Genomic DNA, 20463 nt, shown 5'->3' with positions numbered 1-20463 from the left:
AATTTACATTTTTTGGTGAAGAGAATTTTGGTTTTGAACTTTGATCCGAGGAATTACCTTTTTTACATTTTATCAGGAATTCCATTTAATCATAGCTTTACCTTTCTGTATATTTGTATGGTAACTTAAAGTAATATTATTGAAAGTCAAGATTTTTTCTTTGCACTTCAAACTTCACTTTAAACTTTTCAAATTTGTTCATACTAAAATGGTAGACAATTAAATTTCAATCAATTTTTCGTCCAGTGTGATTTTATGTCATAGAATATTTTTTTATTTATTGGTAATTAATTAAAGACTGAACACATTTGTTCATTTAATAACTTTTGTGGAATTTTTTTGGCAATAAGTTCACAGCCCGTATCAAGCATTTATTGTAGTTTTAGTTTTTTCTCTATGCATTGCTTATTCACACAGCGGGTTGGCAAACTGAATGCAAATACTTTTCAAATATATTATATATTTCCCTCGCATATTGTATTCTAAAAATTCGTTTAGAACTTTAGGCGACAGCGGCTGCCATTGCGGTTGCAAATAACAATAAATCGCATTCGTGGAGAATATTTAATTGTTAATTTCCCCCTCGACAAATTATCGACTATTGTTCGTTGAAAACTAGTGCAGCGAAATATATTGTAGGAAAACAAAAAGCCAGCAATTGGATTGCTTATAACGTTCAATAATGGTTGTTGTCGACATTGCTTGCACTTTGCACGTTGAACACAACGATGTTGATGTCTTCTGGTATGATTAAGTTTTCACATCAGATGATGAGATGATTGCTCTCGAAACATGACGTACAATTATCGAAATGTGAAGCCCTACAAATCCAATTGAGAGTTGTTCGGCTTCCTGTCAACGTCAATAACAATCGCTGCACTTGCACTTGCACTTTACACACGCTATTTACGAGCATTCACCTCACTTCACTCCTCGTGTTGCACGTGTTTATTTGCAGATCTCAGGACAGGCAGCAACTCATCTGTACTTGCAGCAGTCCCCCATCTACCACCTATGGAGGAGTCGGAGTTGGAGCTGGAAGTTCGGCGCGTAGCCGGAGTGTGCCGGAGGGTTTGTCGACCATGTCGCAGCAGTGTAACTGCCGTCATGGGGCAGGCGTGCCAACCGCAGCGCCCTCGCGCGAGTTTATCTACGTGCCACACGCCTACGCATCATTGCAGCGCACGCCACATCGACAGAGTCGTCAAACAGGAGGAGCAGCAGCAGCTGGCACAGGAGCAACGGGAGCAGGAGCAGCGGGAGCAACTAACAGCGGTTGTTCGGCAACGAGTCGCAATCCACAGTGCCGACTAAAACGCTCGCAATCGCTGTGCCGACCCGTTCACTTTGTCGAGCAAATCACCACCTCCGTGTAGAGCAAAGAGCGAGGGTTAGACAAACCCTCGGTAGAGTAGCATATTTTGTAGTAGTCGTCGTCATCGTCGTGCAAAGTTACGTGAATCGAATTCAAATTGTCACAAAGAAAAAAATGAAAAAAAACGAACACACATCTTTTCTAGTCTTTTGTCGTAGTTAGTAGCACGAAGTCCGAAGTTCGAAGAATGAAAGTGGAATGGCGAATCTTGTAACTGAAAATCCCACAAAAAAAAAGAAGAAAAAAACACACACACAAAAACGCAACTCGATGAATTTTTAACTATAAAACCTTTTAACAATTTCTACACATAAATAACCAAAAACTTAAACCGTAAATCACACACACAAACACACATGCATACACAAAGCAGTTGGCGAAGGGCAAACGAAAAGCTTTATCATTGTCTCGACACAAACACACCCACAAAAATGTATTGCAATTAACTTGGCAACATTTTCATATAACCCAAAAGGCAAAAGCGCAACAATAAAACGCAAATATTATGCGTATGAGTAAACAAAAACAAAGAATCAAAGAATGGGGCAGCATACACGTCGTATACTTTATGTACTATAGCAAAGAATGAAAGCCCGAAGGGGAGGGGAAAACATACACACATACATATATTAAATGGTCCATTTTAACAACGTACACAAACAATTTATCCACCGATACCAATACGATATATACTCGACTCGACTCGACTCGATTCGACTCGATTTGATTCGACTTGCACTCAGATCGAGGCCGTCGGCACAGTTTTGCACTGTGTGCGTATACTTTATTTTTAAATGAAAAATATGCGTATTACTTATACGCAACCGAATTCGATGTAATAGGAACAACACTTTTTGCCAATATACCATTCGTTGTGGGATTGAGCCTTATTTTAATACAAACACAAAGAGAAAAAACAAATTCAAAAAAAAAACATTTCTGTAATTATAATCGAATATATTGAATGCGTATTTTAAACTATATTTGGCAGCAATAGCAAAATAACAATAAAAAAAAAAACACAACAATTTTCTGGATCGTATTTACAAACCATTTGGCCATGAAACAATGAATCAACCGCAATTGCACAATGTGCATAAATAAGTAATATTAATAATAATAAATTGGTTGGAAAACTCAAAAATAATAATTACGTGGGACATATGTGCAAAATCAACCTATGCGATACGGTATAAGAATTGAAATAAAAAAACTTGTTGAATTGCAAATTCAACCGAAAATCAACAAAGTATAAATTTCAATTATATTTAAATAAATTATTAAGTAATAAATTCATTAAATTAATGAATAATGGAAACTCAATAAAACGAAAATTAAGCCATTTTATAAAATTCTAGACTTAGGATCGGCAAGGTCGATACGCAATTATCCTTGCAGAGCAGAGAAGAGATTCAATTATCAGGCAAATTGCAATTTAATGACTATTTATTTCATTCGATAATGTATGTTAGTATGGGGTCAATTATTTGGCATTGTCGAGGTGCTAGAAACACAATAAAATTATTCAAAACACATTATTTATTTATCGAGCACAAACTCTCTGCAAGGATTCAGTTATCTGAGGGAGGCATAAGAAATAACGAGATAAGGAATGCGATTGCCTTGAGCAACTAACTGCCATAATCTGCAATAAAAATGCAAAATTAACTATGTGAAGCTCATAAACATGAACATCAACAAAATCATAAACATAAAATAAACTCGACACTCGAGAACAAACTCAGCTCAGCTCAGTTGCGTTGCGTTGCGTTCAGTTCGGCTCATAAAATCTAATTAGCCATAAATTCTTTCTGCGTTTGAGAAACAAACACGTACAAAACTGTCTAACAAAATCTGTAAACAATTTCAATAACTGCAACTATTTTCATTGTGTGGCGTGTTCGCTGAAAAGTTTTGCATAAATTAGGCATAAATTGTATTAAGCTTACACACATGAACACACTCACACACACACTCACACTCTTCTCACTCAAACACAACCACAAATCATGCATATCTAAATGCCCTAATCTAAACAAAGCAAAAAAAAATGTTTAATTACGAAAAATACTATTTCAATTTGTCGCAAACTATTTAACTTAAGATACAATTGTAGCTAAATGAATTTTGCAATGAGATGAACATCTCTTAGATATGGAAAATTGAAAAGTAGTAAAAGCAAAATACAAAATACAAAATTTGTAACTCATAAATTCGAAAATACTTTAATATGAACTTTGTAACTCCTTATCATTAGTAGTTTAGTGATAAATGTTAATAAAACGCAACATGCAAATAAACGACAATGCAAATTGTAATTGAAAACCTTTTCCTACCCACACACACGCACGCATAGACAGAAATAGACTTAGGGTTAACCACAGCATTACCCACAGCATGGATGAAAGGATTTGGATGATGGGTGGGGGGGGAGATTTCAATGGACCGCAATAAACTTTCATTTATTACGTGCTAAAAATTAATAAACTCTTGGCCGAAAAGTTCAACATTTGAGACCAACGATGTCATATTTCATTTATTAATTAATGGCATTAACATAAAGCGTCAATTTGTGTCACCAAAACTCACACAGACACACACACACACACACACACACACACACACACACACACACACACGCTCGCACAGAAGCCCCTTCTAATACCGGTGCGAATTAAAAACTTTGCTGAGCTTCTGATGCGATGTCAGAATGAAGCCACGTTTTATAATATGTACCAGAGTACATAGCACCCGAGGCGCCATTATGAGACGTGCCTAGACTGCAAACAGTTGAACAAAGAGCAGCAAGCAGCAAACTACGACAACAACGATAACAACTGGAGCAGCAGTCTGCTGGGATGGAAGAAGCAACAACAGAACGGCGTCAATGACATGCTCAATTTTTCATGCATTATGCTGGCGCACTACTGTGCGTATGCTTAATATTTGCCTGATATTGACTCGAGCACAAAGCACAGTTAAGCTTCGAATATTTGCCATGTAAGCAGCAAACACACATACACACAGTCACACTAACACAAACACAGACACAGCGAGAAGCGGGAAGCCCTAAAGCCAGCCTAAAATGCATAAGACAATTTGTGCTGCCTGCCAAAGTCTATATAAATGTCTTACGACCGTACTAAACACAGCCAACGACTATTTATATACCCAATTTATATGTATGTGCCACTACTATATGTGTAGGTCTGGGTGTGTGTGTGTATTGGTGTGATTGCTGTTTGTATGTATGCGGCAACTGAACAAACAGATCCAACAATAACTACGATTGTTGTGTATATATTGTGTTAGAAAGTTAAGCCATCGCGAGTCCTCGCAACAAGTCATGAATTGTGACATCTGTTAAGATCCTTGAACCTTGCTCCCACAAACAAAAGTTTGCAAAGTTCGCTTAATTTGATATGCAACATATGTCAGGTTTTCAACAGCATTTAAAGCATCGCAAAAATGTTTGAGAATTTCATTTCGCATAATTTCACTAACTCATAAATTTAGCGAACTCATTAGATGTTGTTTTCAATTAAGTTTTGCTGCAAATGTATCAGACACATTTTTAAACTAAAAGGTAATCTCATTCTAAATTGTATTCGAAATTGTTTCTTTCATCTTAGAAATTGTTCGATCTCATTAAGATATTCTCGATTTAGTGCAATAATTTATTATGGAAAATAATATTCTATTTTATAGAATGATGTTCTTTTTTTTGTTTTCCTTTAACAAAATTCATAAAATGATTTGCTCCACATATGACATTATTATAAATTCAATCATATTAGAGCAAATTAAAAACCTAGATAAATAAATCGTTTGTAATTAAAATTACTTTTAATTAAAATTTTAACTATTTTTTTAACTTCTATTAAAATTCAATTAAATTTGATTGACATTGTGATAATGAGCAAAATTAATTAAAAATGTTTAATAAGCATAAAATTAGCCTTTTATAATTGCATTTAAATACTTATAATTGTGTTATTGGGCAGCAAATACTTTTCTACAAAACTGTTGCTGATTTTAAGCTACTGCCCAAAAGTATGCAATGAAATACCAAAAACAAAAAAAAATGCTGCCTTTAATTATATTTTTAATACGATAACTAAACGTGGAATTAAGCCTAAGGGAAAGAGCATAAGACGCGCGTTGATGGTGCCTTGAAATGAAGTGTTGCTGTTTCGGGGGTTGCTCCTAAAGTCAGCCAGCCCCGTAACAGAGGCCGCGTGAAAACAGCCGCATGGCAAAGTCAACTTCGCGCCGCATTGTCGTTAAATTTGGCTGAACACTGCGGTGCGGTGCGGTGTGAAAGGGAGAGGGAGAGGGAGACCAACTCATCAGTCGCTGCCCTGCAGGCTCGTGTCGTGTTGTCCTGGCCAACGGTGTCGCTCGTTGTGTGGGTTCGCTTTGTTGACACAGTAGCAGCCAAGCGAAGTGAGTGTGCCTGAGAGGAGGAAGAAGAGCAGCTGCTGTGCTGTGCTGTGCCGGCAGCAGAGCAGAGATGTAATTGTACGCTTAACATGCGCAAACGCACAGGCAAACGCTCGCGCTCTGTTGCCTGCTTCCAGGCGTCTTTCACAGTTCATTGTTGCGCTTTTGGCTGGTCACACAAAACATCTGTTTTATGTTTGCCTTTTGCTTCCAGGAGCGCGTCACGCATTGCGCACTCTCGCTCTCTGGTTTGCTCTCTTTCTCTCTCTCTCTCTGTCGCTACAGCATCCTGGCAACGGTTTTGTATCATATGGAATGGATCCGTCGCTATGTGACCGCATGTTGCAAAGGCAGCAGCATCAGCATTAGCAGCAGCTGCCGTTACACAGCCTCAGTTCCAGCATCAACGCCACGGCGCACGGAGCGTGTTCGCGAAATCGTAGAGAAAAAGCTGACCAAAAGCAAAAAAAAAAATAAAATCGGAGACACGCAGCAGCAACGCACACACACACACACACTCACACAGGCTGGAGAGGCAGGCTATAAAGTAATTTTCAGCCAGCACACAAAACTTTGCTTAAATTCGAAATACAATTATAAACACATTAACCAACTGCCAAACTGGCATGGATAAAAAACGAAACATTTGAGCAACGTCGTCGACTTTACAATTTTATACAGTGCGTTTTCATTTCGCTGTTTTTTTCCTTTCATTTTTTTTTTTGGGCAGTGCGAATATCGATTGCTGGGTGCCTTGCATAAGTCCAGAGATTGGTATACCAAACGCAACTCAAGTTAAGTAAAGCAAGGGCACCGAGGGAGAAGAGGAGAAGCGGAGGAGAGGAAAGTGGAAAGGCACAAAGCGAATGCACAAGAACAACGAAAGGCAACTTGTAGAAATTAAGTTTTAATTATACATATTGAAGGGATAAGCACAATAATGATGACTACACTGATGATGATGATGCAGCTTCAGCAGCAGCAGCAGCAAAGGCAGCTCGAAGCAAACACAAAGTGAAATTCAAACAATTGACAGCAGCAACAACATCAGCAACAACAACAACAACAGCAACGACAACGAAGTTTATATATAGCGTCAGCAGAAAGCACAATTCGAGCAAAGGTGTGTGTGGCGCGTGTGTGTGTGCGTGTTTGGCAGTGTGTGTGTTTATTTTTGGGACAACATGGATATCGCCTTGCGTGGCACAGCAACAGCAACAACAACAGGCTCCAACACAGGCTCTGGTAAGTCCTTGAGAGTCACTGAACTGACGGTGAACTGAGAACAGAGCAGAACAGAGAATTCCTAGAACACACTGAGAACTGTGCGAACTGTGTGTGGCCCTGTCACAAACATGACAGTTCAAAGACAGCTAAACAGCACACACACACTTAGCATAACACATGCAAAGTACAGTAATTGTGTGTGTGTGTTCTGAATCATTTGTCTACAACTAAGAGAACAAGCCAAACGAGACAACTACAAAACAAACTAAACAATTCATTTGCAGGTCTACATCATGCTGTCTCATTGGGCAACATCGGAGTCTCCTCGAAGGTTGGCCTAAAAGCAATTTCACTTCAGCCTCCTGACATTATGCCAGATTAATGGACGAAATTAACTAGCGCATTGACTAACTAAAATAAATAGCTGCACTCACCATGACTAATTACGCAATCCGAAAGCATTACACTTCATTTTCATACGCACTGTGTGCACATTTATTTTCATTTTTCGTTACTAATTAACTATTAATGGAGTTATACTTTTGGAGTATTAAAAATAAAAGTTTTTTGTATTACTATTGCTATAATTTTGCTTGTTTCTATCTGGCTTACGACATGTTTTAATTTATTTTTATGTTTTTATATTATATATATATTTAATTCTTCGTCTTTATTCAATTTATATGAACTTACTAAATTTATACAAACTAATATAATTTATTTGTATACCTACTCATTTTATATTTAACATTCTTTTCATTTTATTTATATACTCGATGTTGGTTTTTTTAATTTAATTTATTAAATACATATATTTTTGATTGTCTTACTTTCGATTACTATATTTGATTTCAATTGTATTAACTTCCATTCTAAATCACTTGTTTATTTAATTTGTACTCGGCTTAATTTTTTTTAATTTTGGCATATTTACTTTTATTAGATTTAATTTGCATTTAATTTGCACACACTTGTGTTTATTTTATTTACTTTCAATTAGATACATCATTTCCTTTATAAACTTGTCATATTTAATATATATACATTTAATACGCTTAATTTGCATATAATTTGTTAAATTTCTTTGAGCCCCAGAGGCCTTTTAAAAAGTTACGCATACGCCCCGCAAAACATATTAAATTAAAAGTTGTTGCACAAAATTTGCTAAAAATATCCACACAAATGTTTCATGTTTGTTTTGCGCTTCAAGTTTTTAATTTGATTTTTGGTGGCTTTGATTTCAAACGTTTTGTAATCCTTATCAGGCCACCCATTCCAGCCACATGGATCGCAGCTACGACTCTGAGGATGAGCACACGGGTCGTCGTCGCCTGCGTCATACGCTCTCCACCGAACTGCAGCCTCGCACCTCAGTCTACTCACGCGGCGATATAAGGGAACAGGTGAGAGAATTGTTACAAATTTCATTACTCAATTTCTGAATTGTATATTTTTTTTTTTGCACAGTACTGCCTTACCGATCGCCAGTTGCATAGCATTGAGCAACGTCCACGTCGCGAACGATTCTTTGGCTGCCTCTCTCGGCGAGGACAAACACAAGGGAGCAGCTTTCTAGGCGGTTGTGTGGGACGTCGAGTGCCCTCCGATGAGAACTTGGCTGCCTATGCGCCCTTCGAAAAGTATCCACGGTGAGAGGTTTAATTTGTTACCAAGTTCTCTTTTGAAACTTACACACATTGTCATCGCTTTCTTCAGCTATCAGAATAACTATACGGACACACACGAATTGGATAGTTCCTATTTTCGCCGTCAACCGGCATCGATCCTAAGCACCGGCTCCAAGTCGACGGAACCGGATTTGGGTGGTCGTTACACCTGGATTGGCCAGCAGGCGCAGGTGAACAACAACGCCAGCAACGATTATCAACTGGAATCGAGGTAGGAGTCAAATACAAATTCTACTTTTCTGCTTTCCACACAATCCCGTAAACAAATCCCATCAAATTGTACAATATGCAAGACTATGTGCTATGCTAAACTGTCGCTAGAGATCATGCTTAACTTTGACTATCGCACTATCCGTAGTCTCTCTGTCACTGTATCTGTCTCTGTCGCTCGCTCTTTCTCTCACTCTATCTCTATCGAACTCTACACATTTCGTACTTTAACTGCTTGCTATGCTTGCCACTCGAACAACAACAATTGCAATTTTATTGTGCCTAAACGCTTTCGCTTCTCTGTAAAATACACTGCAATAAAAATACAATCTACCACGTAATTCTAAATTCCAATCCAAAAAAGTCAAAGAATGCTGTAAAAATATTTTCCTATACTTTTCGTTATTCATTCACCTTCCCCCCGTCTTTCTCTCTCTGTAAAACAACTAAAAATTAAACCTAAAACCAAAAACTGAAATTACGAAATTGCAACCAAAAATGAATAATCACAAATAATAATGAACATAATGAAATGTGATATGAAATGTGTAAAAAAAGGGCAACTTGTTGTACAGCACCACTTGAATCCTTTTACCAGGATATATTGCTACGGAATTATTATGTCGAGCTTCGCGCTCCACCACCACATCCTACACCACCAACATCACACACCAATCAAATCGCTAATGTAAATGTTTGGTATGTAAAGTGATATTAAAACAAAACTAAAACCGTAAACGTTTAACTTTTAACATTAAACTTAAACCTAAAATTAATCTGGAAGTTGAAATTTAAAAACTTGAAATTAAATCCGATAATCTAAATTAATCTTAAAATGAATTATTAATTAAGAGTGCGCTAATCAAATTATTAAATATATACATATACTATATATATATGCATATTTTATGCTATGTGTCTGCACGTGTCTCGAACCACAGAGAGCAATGTTATAGTTTTAGTCCACAGATTAAGTGAGCAAACACTTTCAGGAATCCTTATTAATAGCCTCTGTTTTATGGTCTGTTCCACAGCTCTTACCACTGCCCCACTTACGCCACAATGCCAACCACACAGCAGCAACACCAACAGCATCAGGCTGGCAATCCCAGGTGAGTTTTAATTATGAATACTCGAGTATACTCAGACGAGTCATTAATCCAGAGTCAGCTTAGACAATTTGACAAAAGCTGTAGGCTCCCCCATTTGAGAAAAGAGTAGCAAATTAATATTCATGCAAATAAGTTAACAAGAGATAAATTAAATTATAAAATAATAAATTTAAAAGAAAAACATATAAAATGGTGGAATTAAAAGAAATTAATTAAAAACAAAAAACAGTTAAGAAATCTTATCTTAAATCTTAAAGAGGTGCACGTTAAAATAAATGTAGACAATAATTCACATCAGGTATTATATCAGTTATTAAATAATTATATTCCTATGAACTACCAATTCATCAGAGTAAAAATTGTTTAGAACATAAATGTAAATACAGAAAACAATCTATAAAGTCTAAGTCCTCTTTAACCCAAGGAATTGTATATATCAATCATCTTTTAATACTCACACTTCCTTCCATTCTACACTCTCCTCCACAGAACCAAGCATGTGAGCTTTGCGCGATCCCACACGCTCACCAGCTTCGACACTGTCAACGCGGGTTTCCGATCATCGGGACGCTTGAAGAGCGCTCGCAGTCAGGAGCGTCTCATTGGTGGCAAAAAGCCCATCATTACCACAGGCTCCATGTACGAGACACTGCAACCAATGCTGCCACATCAGCAGCATCCACAGCATGCGCAACAGCAAGCAGGGCAGCCACAACAGAGCTCCACGTTGCCCAAGACTTGGGTGCCAGCTCCTGTCCAGTTGCAGACCTGTCAGCATCATCCCATCCATCTACATCAGCAGTTGCCAGGTGAGCTAATTTCCTCTTTACTCAACTCATCTCAACTCAACTCTCCTTAATTCGCAGACAACATGTTGGGTCTGATAATACCGCAAGCGCTGCCATTGACGTTGCCACCGCCAAGTCCCGAGGTGCTTATCGTGGAGAAGAAGTTCCGCAATGCGATGAAGACACAAGCCACTCAAACAGATGTTGCCGCTCGTCGTGAGGGACTCTCCAACTCGCAGATGCTGGCGCTGAGTCCTCGTGCACCACATCGCATCAAGGTTATGTCGCAAGGGGCACAAACCAATGGTCTGCAGAATGGCAAGAAGCTAACGAAGAGTTTATCGGAAATACCCAACGGCAAGGACTTGCAGCATCAGCACTATCCGCAGGGGTAAGCTAGGACTTCTTACACAGAAAATGGTTTTATAAAAATAGCTTCGTATTGATAGATAGTCATAACATAGCTGTGAAATTACTGCGTTTGACATCTAAATAATAGCTTCTATATTTTGTTTGTATATTTCATGAACCAGAAATTTTAGTTTTCATATTATTTTTTTGATGTAGGCATGTTTTTATTTTTATTATTATTATAAATCTGTTTAAAAAATTTCCTAATGTATGCGTATACTTAATATTAGCTTTGACAAATTCCATTTTCCTGTGTGCGTATATTTTGTAAGCAATTTTATTAAACTATGTTAAAGTCTGCGTATACTTAATATTAATGATATTTTAGTTGAATAATTGTAATAAGTTGTTTATCATAATATCATACATCTTAACATAATTTAAAAATTTGTTCGATTTCAATCAAACTAATTCTCAATATGCATACTACGTATACTTAATTTTCATACTAATTTCAAAATTGCAGATCTGGCTATCCGCATGAGCTGATCTATCGCACGCAGTCACAGGACGTGACACCGCTGCAAACCCTCTCGGATGCACAAAACAACATCATGTATTACAAGCCACCGCCGCCGCTGCTGGACGCACACAGCTATGGCCTGGGCATGGAGCACTTGAATCGCACTCGCGGCGAACAGAACGTGGAGTATGTGAATGTGAATGCCGCTGCCATGGCGTTGAACGAGAGCTTCGACTACGAGAGCAACAGCTTGCCGAGGCGAGCTTGCACCTCGCATGCTCGCACCGAAACTGATTACTTCTCCAACAGTTTGCCACGTCGTCCGGATGCGCTGCACAGTCACGATGTGTGCAAGCACATCACCGAGTGCGCTGAGCTAATGACGGACAGTGTGCCATTGGATTTTACGCGGCCACATCTATTGCCACCGCCCAGCGACTTTTGCAAGAATGATGAGGATGTCGTTGAAGATTACTACGACGACGAGGAGGAGGAGGACGTACGAGCCCATGAAACAGAGAGCTACAGCTCGGAGGTATGCATGGATCAAGCGGTGGCAGCGGCTGCTCAAAGTCGTCGTATGTCGTCCATGTTGCCACTGGACGATTCTCCCTTTCGACGCGATGATCTGCGCCGTCAATCGATGCCGGTCTATGGGCAGACAGAGAAACTCATCGATGGGTTTGGGCCACGCACATCGTTCAGGCGACGCGATAAGGTCAGTTGCTTTGCGGACGAGCCGTCGCCACGGGATGAGCAGGAAATCTTTATAGATTTCAAGCCGCATGTGTCGCCCAAGCCGAGTCCCAAGCAACAGCTGAAGCATCGCAAGCAGCACAAGGCCGAGATAGCGATGCGCAAGATGCAGCAACAGAGATTGGCCCAAGCGGCTGCGCTGACGCTGCCTAAGCTGAAGCAGCCGCTGCCAGTCGAGCATGAGGCTAGAAAAGTTGAGCTTGAGCCCAGCGACGACGACGAGGACGCTGACGACGACGACGAGGAAGAGGAGGACGAGGACGAAGAGCACGATGAGCAGGCAACGCAATCGCATTCGCAGTCACAGTCACAGCACGAACCAGTCATGGAGCTGGAGCAGGGTGATGATGATGAGCCGCTCTATGAGAATATAACTCCATGTGGCTGCAAGTTGGAACCACTGCCAGATCAAGTGCTGGACAAGCGAGCGCAGTTCCGCAAGCGTTCGGTGAGCCTGGACGATGACTATGCTGCATTAACAGCGCCAGGCTTGCGGTTGCCATCGACGCCGGCTAGTCCTTGTCGGGAAGAGCTGCTGCTGGCCAATGTCTCAACTTATCCATCCTCAGACTCGCTGGCCAACGACAATACACGCGATCACTCCGATGGCATTTGGAACGAATCGCAGGTGACGGTGCTGACGGCGGAGCAACGCGATATCTCCGATGGTTCCTACAGCTCCAATCTGCTGTTGACTCCGTCGTCAAAGCGGAAGAATCTACTGTTGCAGCATCAGCAACGCAGCTCTGTGGACACAGATGCTCTGGACTTTGAGGAACAGGTAAGTGGGGAGAGAGGACCTGTTTGCAGTTCTCCTGATCTGATCATCTTTTCTCATCTTTAGAGTCCCACCTATGGTCTACAAACACTGCCCAAGATCATAAGGACACCCACGCCCACCACAGCGAAGCCAGTTGCCGCTCAACTGCATCCGGTCATCACGCCCGCCATCGCTGTCACCCCCTCAAGCAATCAGCTGCCGGATGCGATCAACTCGCCGCTGCCCAAGCGCAGCATGGTCGCCAGAGGCTCTGTTCCAGATGCTCGGCAATTGATGTATGTCGCTGGCGTGCCCAAGCAGCGGTAAGTCAACAGTTTTCTCATTACATACAGAGTAAAGAATTTGATATTGAAACAGTTAAAAATCTTTATTTAAGAATAATTTATTAAATCAAGAACTCAATACTAAAATATTCTTAGCTCAAGATTGTAAAGTAATCAACACAAAAGAGCTATGTTAGCACTGTCCTCCACTTAAACACTTAATCAACGTTTCCGCTCCTTCCTCAGCCACTCGGATGCCTCGTTCCTACCTTCTACCGGCGGAGATTATGCACGCAGCGCGGACATTTCGGAGTGCAGCACGAATACGAACACAGATGAGTATGCCACCTGCACGGACAACTCGAAACGCACACCAGGTATTAAGACACCGCCGACAACGACAAGCTCATCGTCGACCACACAAGTGCCAGGTTTGGGGACCATCTCTCAATCTCAACTATTGTGTGTTACATCCATGAATGTTGTGTGCGTGTCCCGTGTTATGTCTCAAACAAAAAAAAAAAACAAAACAAATCCCCCACCAAGCAACAATGCAGTGGGTCAGTCAGTGTGCCAGTTCACCAATCATACTCAGTCTCCTCACGCTTAGATCACTAGATACTCTAGTCTTTAGCCTTATGCCATTAGCTCATCAACACATCCTACTCAATCTCTCTGTTGCTCTCTATTTGCTACTTCTCTCTCTCTCACTCTCTCTACATATAGTGTTTATTGTTGTTGCTTGACGAACGCCTTGCCCGCTCTGCTTTAGCTGTCTAGTCGATACCATCAAACTGTTCCAACCACTAAAGAACTTTCTCACTTTCTCCATTTATTCATTTCACAGTGTCCACACAGAGTTCGCAGCTGGAGAAGACGCATGCGGGATCTTCCTTCGAGAGCGCAAGTTCACTTTACTCCATGCGCGAGGATCTGCTGCAGCACGATGAGAAGGAGAAACAGGAGAAACTCCCACTCAAAGCGAATCAACTCAAGTCCCCCATGGGCTCGCTGGCCGAGCTGGCAAGGAAATCACCTTCGCACTCCATCAGCAGTACCACTTCCTCGGGTAGTTGTCAGATCTCGGGGCAGGCCATCAAATCTCCTGCCCGCGAGTGCCAACCGCAGACTGTGAGCAGCTCTACCTCTGGCCAGATGAAGGTCAGTGCTGCAGAGACAGCGCCACAGCAGAAACCCAAGCCGGAGTCCATATCAGAGGATGAGCGCAGCGAGGTTCGTTACTCTTCCTCCGGCTACTATGAGAGTCCGCATGACGACGAAGACGAGGAGCAGCGTGTGGCACCCAATTGCAAGGCTCGGCGTCAGCGGCAGGAGGATGAGCGCAAGCGGCGCAAGACCAGCATGAAACTGGATATTGAGAAGGAGAACATGCGAGCGCTCACGAGTCCCGTTAAGAAACCCACATCAAGTGCCGTCAAGCTGCAATCACCGGAGCAGCACAGCGCTGGCTTAAGCATCGATGGCGGCAGTCCCAGCAAGATGAAGCGATTCCGTCCCAAGATACGACGACAGTTGCGCAAGAGCTCACGGGAAGATGTGCTGGCCGCAGCGGCTGCACGACGAGCGCGTGCCACGCCCACCATTTACGGTCTGAGCAGCGCCAGTGGCGACACCGAGTTGCTGTTGGATGGCAGCATGACCAGCACCATGAGCCCAAGAGTAACCACAGCAGCAACAGGTACAGCAACAGCCTCAACTGCGACAACAACCACAACTTCGGCTTCATCGGCAGGAACTGCCACGTTGCAGCAGGAACAGGTGGCGCCTCCTGTGCTACGAAAACCCCACAGCTGTGCCACGCCCACAGCTTTGTTGTCGCCTAAAATGCCAGCAGCTGCTGCCTCTGTGCCGGCTGTTAAATCCGCTTCGGAGGCTGGCCAGTTAAAGGCTAAATCAATTGAGTCCCTACGCTCCGTTTCTCCCGGCTCGGACTCTGTGTTCTACAGCGAGGCAGATGGCAACGCCGCAAGTGCAGATCAGGGTCATTGCCTCCACTGTGGCAAGGAGATGGAGGGCAAGACACATAATAATACAGTCAGCGAACTAGCTGGCGATTCTGTAGAGTCGATTCCCTACATCGAACAAGAGGCGGACATTGTGAAGCCACCCTCGGACTTTGCCGATTCCCCGGTGACCACTAAAACCACTCAACGGCTATATAAGAAGATGGATAAACGCTTTCGTTCCGAGGAGCGTTACCATGGCGAGCGAGGACGACACTATAAAAACAGGCAGGAGAACATTCGAGCCAAGGTAAGACAAGGAACTGAGGGTGAAAATTCAAAATTTTCATTTATTCATCCGATGATCATTCCATTTTAGAGCGAGGAACGTGGTCGCGCTCCTAGTTTGCCCAACACGCCCATTCTACGCCCCGCCGGCTCCAGTCCCTGCGTGTTGCCTGACATTAACACTGAACAGAGTCAGCACATCATCTACAAGGGTCATTACGATGCTGGACGCTATACGCGTCTAACTGACGATGATTTGTGGACACAACTCGATCATCAGTGCTTTGGTGAGCTCATAAAACTAATCCCGAAAGCATTATTATTAATTTCTTAAAATTTTTGCTAGATCGTTCACGAGAACGCCGTGCATCGACGGAGTCGGAGAAGGGTTTTCATGCCAAGTACCAGGTGATACTACATCGGTTGGTACAACGACGATGCACCCTCGAAATGTACCATCGGCAGAAGCACAACAACTTCCGTAAGTGGAACCCCAAGGGGAAGCACCCTGTTTCAGTTGCTATATTTGGCACAACGTGCGCGTAAAATTGCTGAGAGAGAGAGCTTTGATAGTGGGTCGGTCGGTCGTTCGGTCTGCTGCTTCTCTTGGCTTTTCATGACCGGCACTTGGCACACAAAAAAACAAAATATAAATATCATACATATAGAAACAAGCATGTGAGAGGGGAAAATAGTTTTTTGTGTGTGTTATCGAAAATAGTCGTAGTTGCGGTGCGTACTTTGTTGTGTGCCGACGCGACGGAGGGCAGCACCTCGAGATCTCCCAGTTTAAAATCAAAACTCTGTGTGCGCTAAGTGCCAAAAGAGACGCAAGTTGTCCGATTTGAAATAATTATTTACACAATTCTAGAGGCCAAATGATTGGTGGGTAAACAAAACGTCCAATACTCGGCGAAGATATAAATTATTTCTCTGGAATTGTAGAATTAATATCGTCAAATTCGGCGCCGGAATCGGTGCGTCGCAAACTCGAAGAGGTGTTAAAGTTAATGCTACTGGTGTGGGCACGTGAAAGTTTCGTCATATCCACGCTCAGCAATGGCACGCACGGTAATGTGTCCGGAAATAAAACCGCACAAATCATGCTGACATTATAATCACCCAGTCATTCATATACCTACACTATACATATTCATTTATGAGCACTCACAACTTATTTAATCTCTCTCTCTCACACACTTACGCAGGCGTCGACAAAACGGTTGTGGTTAAGAGCGATTCGGGTGAGTTCGGATTTCGCATTCACGGCTCCAAGCCGGTTGTGGTGGCTGCCATCGAACCCGAGACGCCAGCGGAGAGCTCTGGCTTAGAGGTTGGCGATATTATCATATCGGTGAATGGCGTTCAAGTGCTGGACAAGCATCACACCGAGGTGGTCAAGATTGCTCACGATGGCTGCGAGAAACTCGAGCTACAGGTGGCTCGCACCATCGGTGTGCTCATGCACGAGCAACTGGAGCCACCCAGTGAACCCATCTTCAGTGGTTATCTGTGGCGTCAGAGTGGACAGGCCAAGGGTGCGCCCAATACCAAGAAATGGGTGCGTCGCTGGTTTTCGTTGCGGCCGGATAATTGTCTCTACTACTATAAAACAGAGGATGTAAGTTGCATTTGACTAATTGAACTGGTTCTTCAATTAGCTTAGCTGAACTAGTTCGCTACTAACCCAATTAGCTTGTCAATTGTCGATTAGATCAGTGATGAATGGGTGATGATCATTGAACGAAGTAAAACTAGTTAGATGTACATAAATAATAAAGCTGCACATAAGTGATTCTTAATGAATGTCTAGAAAGCTAAAATTACATAAACTAGTTTATGAGAAATGAAAAGCAACTACATGATAACTATATATCGGCAAGGAAGTGAAAGCTTTAAGTTAAAGAAATAAGTTTCATAAAAATATATGATTGTCTTTATTTTTAGACAGTTAATTCGGTTAGACCATGTTTTATATTGTTCGAAAATGCAATATATCTGATTACATGCCTCTTAATATCTGTAGGACTCGCAGCCGGTTGGTGCAATGATAATGGCCAAGCACACTGTGGACTTGTGTCCACTTGACATCGGTAAGCCACATGCCTTCAAGGTGGATTCTGGTGAAGGTATACCGATGTATGTTGCCGCTGATTCCGAGGAGTTGGCCAACAGATGGTTGAACCTGTTGCGTCAGGCGGCGAATCAGGACAATCAATGGCTGGACAAGAGGTAGGGGCATGGATTTTGGAGAAACTGGTCGACAAAAATTATAAAGTCAATAAAAACAATCTCTCACATCTCTTTCCCTCGTAGCGCCCGCTGTTTGTACCAAAGTCCGGGTAGCATTTTGCGGCCGGATTGTTTTGGTCATTTACTGAAATTGGGCTCAAGGTGGTGCGGTTGGTCGAAACGCTATTGTGTACTTAAGGATGCCTGTCTCTATTTTTATCAAGATGCAAATAGCAAAAGTGCATTCGGTGAGTCACCTGATATACACAATACATACAATGATAGATCGAACGCATGTGGCTAATTAATTAAAATGTTTGTTATTGTTGTATGAATTTATTTTGGCTAGGCATGGCCTGCTTGCATGGCTATAAAGTGGCCTCTATGTCCGCCAATGCGTCCGGCAAGAAGAACTCTTTTGAGATCATACCACCCGAGGCCAAATTGCGTCATTATTATTTCTGCACCGAAAGTGAAATGGATAAAAAGCGGTAAAACATAAAATAAATCATTGAATGTCGCATTTTCCTGTAAATAATATATTAAATCTTTCAGTTGGATATCTGCACTGGAATACTCCATAGATCGGTGGATCAAGTCCGGGTAACTAAGGTTAAAAACACGCTCCAGATCGGCTTTAAGTAGCCGACGCAAGCGTCGCAGTTTTAGCTACTTCATGGATTAGTTGAATTCCCGGAATTCCCGGCTGAAATTCTCTGATTGGGACATTAGTACGGGTACTAGGTACTATCAACTAGCTCTTAAGCAAACCACAACAACCACAGCAAACCATAGTGAATTCTAGATAGAAGTCGAAGGAGATAAATAGAAAATAGTCCAGTGTTTTTTATAGCAACTAAGACAAGGAATTTAGATTGCCAGTCGAATCGGGTTTAAATATGATATATATAAAAACAAAACTATTTTGAATAGCCCTTAAAAACAAATTATGAATAGAACTTTTGGTGTGTATTCTTGTTATATATTATAGCTTATATACATACTTATGTTTAGTGAGGTTGTCTTGTTATACACACACACACATAAACACTTACATGTAGCATATAGTATTTACATATATAGTCGTAATACCAAGCATCAGACCAAATTATTGTCTCTAAAACGTGTGAAAACTGTAGAAGCATCACAGTGGGAATATTTACAAAAGAAATAGAAAAGATTGATATAACTTTCGCATAGATGTCAAAAAGCTCATGACCAATTTCAAAAGCAACCCCAAAAAAATGACTAAAGGAGATTTAAATCTTAGAAAATATTACGAGTAATAGAACTTCAGAAATCATAAAACTAGTTATTATACATTGTACTTATGTATGGGCTGTTTCAAAATCGGTTTAAAAATTTAGTTCGATTGCAAACGGTTTTCGTCCTTATTGGAAGAAATAAAAGAAAAAGATGTGCGGTATAATGAGGTTTATTAGTTAGACACAATTATTATTATAATGATATATGTATGTATAGCTTTTTTATATGTAAAACACGATGAAAACACATTGTAGCTAAGCTTAGTTTTTGATAGGTTGAGTTTTTTTGAATAAGTCGATCGTCGTCTGTCTGATATTTAGAAAAAAAACAACACATAACAATAATATGGAAAATGCTTTATGGATAGAACATACACACAAATACACATACGAAAATATTTCACAATCCAGTAGTTACTTTGTCATATATGCAATATATGATCTTTTTTTGGATCAGTGTGTGCAATTTATAGCTTGAGTTTTTTGTTAAATATGAGTATATGATATATTTGATATATTTTAAATAGAAATTTCCGAAAATCAATGAGTGTGCTGGTTCGTTTATATAATACTTATAATATATATGTATACACGAAACCAAAAATATATACACAAACAATATATAGAATGTATAGTATATACTCAGTGACAGCCATTTTATGTTATGTAAGTTATCAGTGGAAATGACAAATTGAAATAAAAAACACTAAATAAGAGCTTTAATTATTAAATAAAGAATCTACCAAGAACAACAATTGACAAATGCATTGAAATTCTATTGCTGACAGCTCGAGAACACTGAAATGCATCAAACAATCATTAATTAGACTCGCTCACCCAACGTCTCCGCCTCAGCCTTCTCCTACCTGACGAGATTTCATACCTCTGGCAGCATTTTAAATGCGATCAATGAACTTGTCCGGACTCTATGGCTTTGGCTTGTGGGCCACATGTCTTACACAAATTTTGAGTAATTTCTTTCAGATCGTAAAGAGCTGCAAAATATGCACAAGGCAATCGGCACTCTGCAGTTGCCGACCAACCTTCGGTTCGGTAGTCTGCACTCGGTAGTCGGTAGTCGTTCAACGCATCGGCAGTAAGAAGTCAACGACTAGCATAACAATTCGCTCGCCCTATGAGACGGCTACTGTTTTTTTCTTATTCCTCTTCTTATTATTCTCTCCCCCCACCACCTGT

The 20463-nt window shown here is 41.0% G+C and overlaps 2 protein-coding genes across 7 annotated transcripts in view; both read left to right on the top strand.

The window, feature by feature from the left end:
- The window catches only part of LOC133844355 (uncharacterized), a 28596-nt gene extending 26048 nt beyond the window's left edge, over positions 1-2548 (top strand). The window contains 1 exon segment of the mRNA XM_062278304.1: positions 959-2548. Coding sequence (XP_062134288.1) covers positions 959-1376 — 418 coding nt within the window. The 3' untranslated portion in view covers positions 1377-2548.
- Positions 2549-6225: 3677 nt separating this feature from the next.
- On the top strand, positions 6226-18924 carry LOC133842120 (uncharacterized). Of its 6 annotated transcripts, XM_062275052.1 has the most exons (21): positions 6226-6365; positions 6549-7063; positions 7330-7376; positions 8311-8448; positions 8513-8694; positions 8762-8944; positions 9502-9642; positions 9978-10055; positions 10545-10864; positions 10922-11234; positions 11721-13254; positions 13318-13556; positions 13764-13948; positions 14365-15791; positions 15861-16056; positions 16116-16250; positions 16978-17390; positions 17796-18001; positions 18086-18249; positions 18351-18492; positions 18557-18924. In XM_062275052.1, the coding sequence occupies exons 2-21, from the start codon at positions 7003-7005 to the stop codon at positions 18606-18608; spliced, it is 6156 nt and encodes a 2051-aa protein (XP_062131036.1). In that variant the 5' UTR covers positions 6226-6365; positions 6549-7002; the 3' UTR covers positions 18609-18924. The 6 variants fall into 6 exon arrangements, with proteins under 6 accessions (XP_062131036.1, XP_062131056.1, XP_062131045.1 ...); XM_062275072.1 differs by having other exon boundaries at positions 6226-7063; positions 8325-8448; XM_062275061.1 differs by having other exon boundaries at positions 6226-7063; positions 13764-13894.
- Positions 18925-20463: the final 1539 nt, after the last annotated feature.

This window comes from Drosophila sulfurigaster, chromosome 2L, assembly GCF_023558435.1.
Source record: "Drosophila sulfurigaster albostrigata strain 15112-1811.04 chromosome 2L, ASM2355843v2, whole genome shotgun sequence".
NCBI classification, from domain to species: Eukaryota; Metazoa; Arthropoda; class Insecta; order Diptera; family Drosophilidae; genus Drosophila; species Drosophila sulfurigaster.
The sequence above is the reverse complement of the archived record's forward strand: the minus strand, read 5'-3'. Positions and strand labels throughout refer to the sequence as shown.

Excerpts from the sequence above, each read along its gene's own strand:
- LOC133842120 (XM_062275052.1), top strand. The coding sequence starts at position 7,003 with ATGGATATCGCCTTGCGTGGCACAGCAACAGCAACAACAACAGGCTCC. Across the intron at positions 7,064-7,329 it reads AGGCTCCAACACAGGCTCTG|GTCTACATCATGCTGTCTCA; the intron begins GTAAGTCCTTGA and ends ATTCATTTGCAG. Across the intron at positions 13,255-13,317 it reads CTCTGGACTTTGAGGAACAG|AGTCCCACCTATGGTCTACA; the intron begins GTAAGTGGGGAG and ends TCTCATCTTTAG.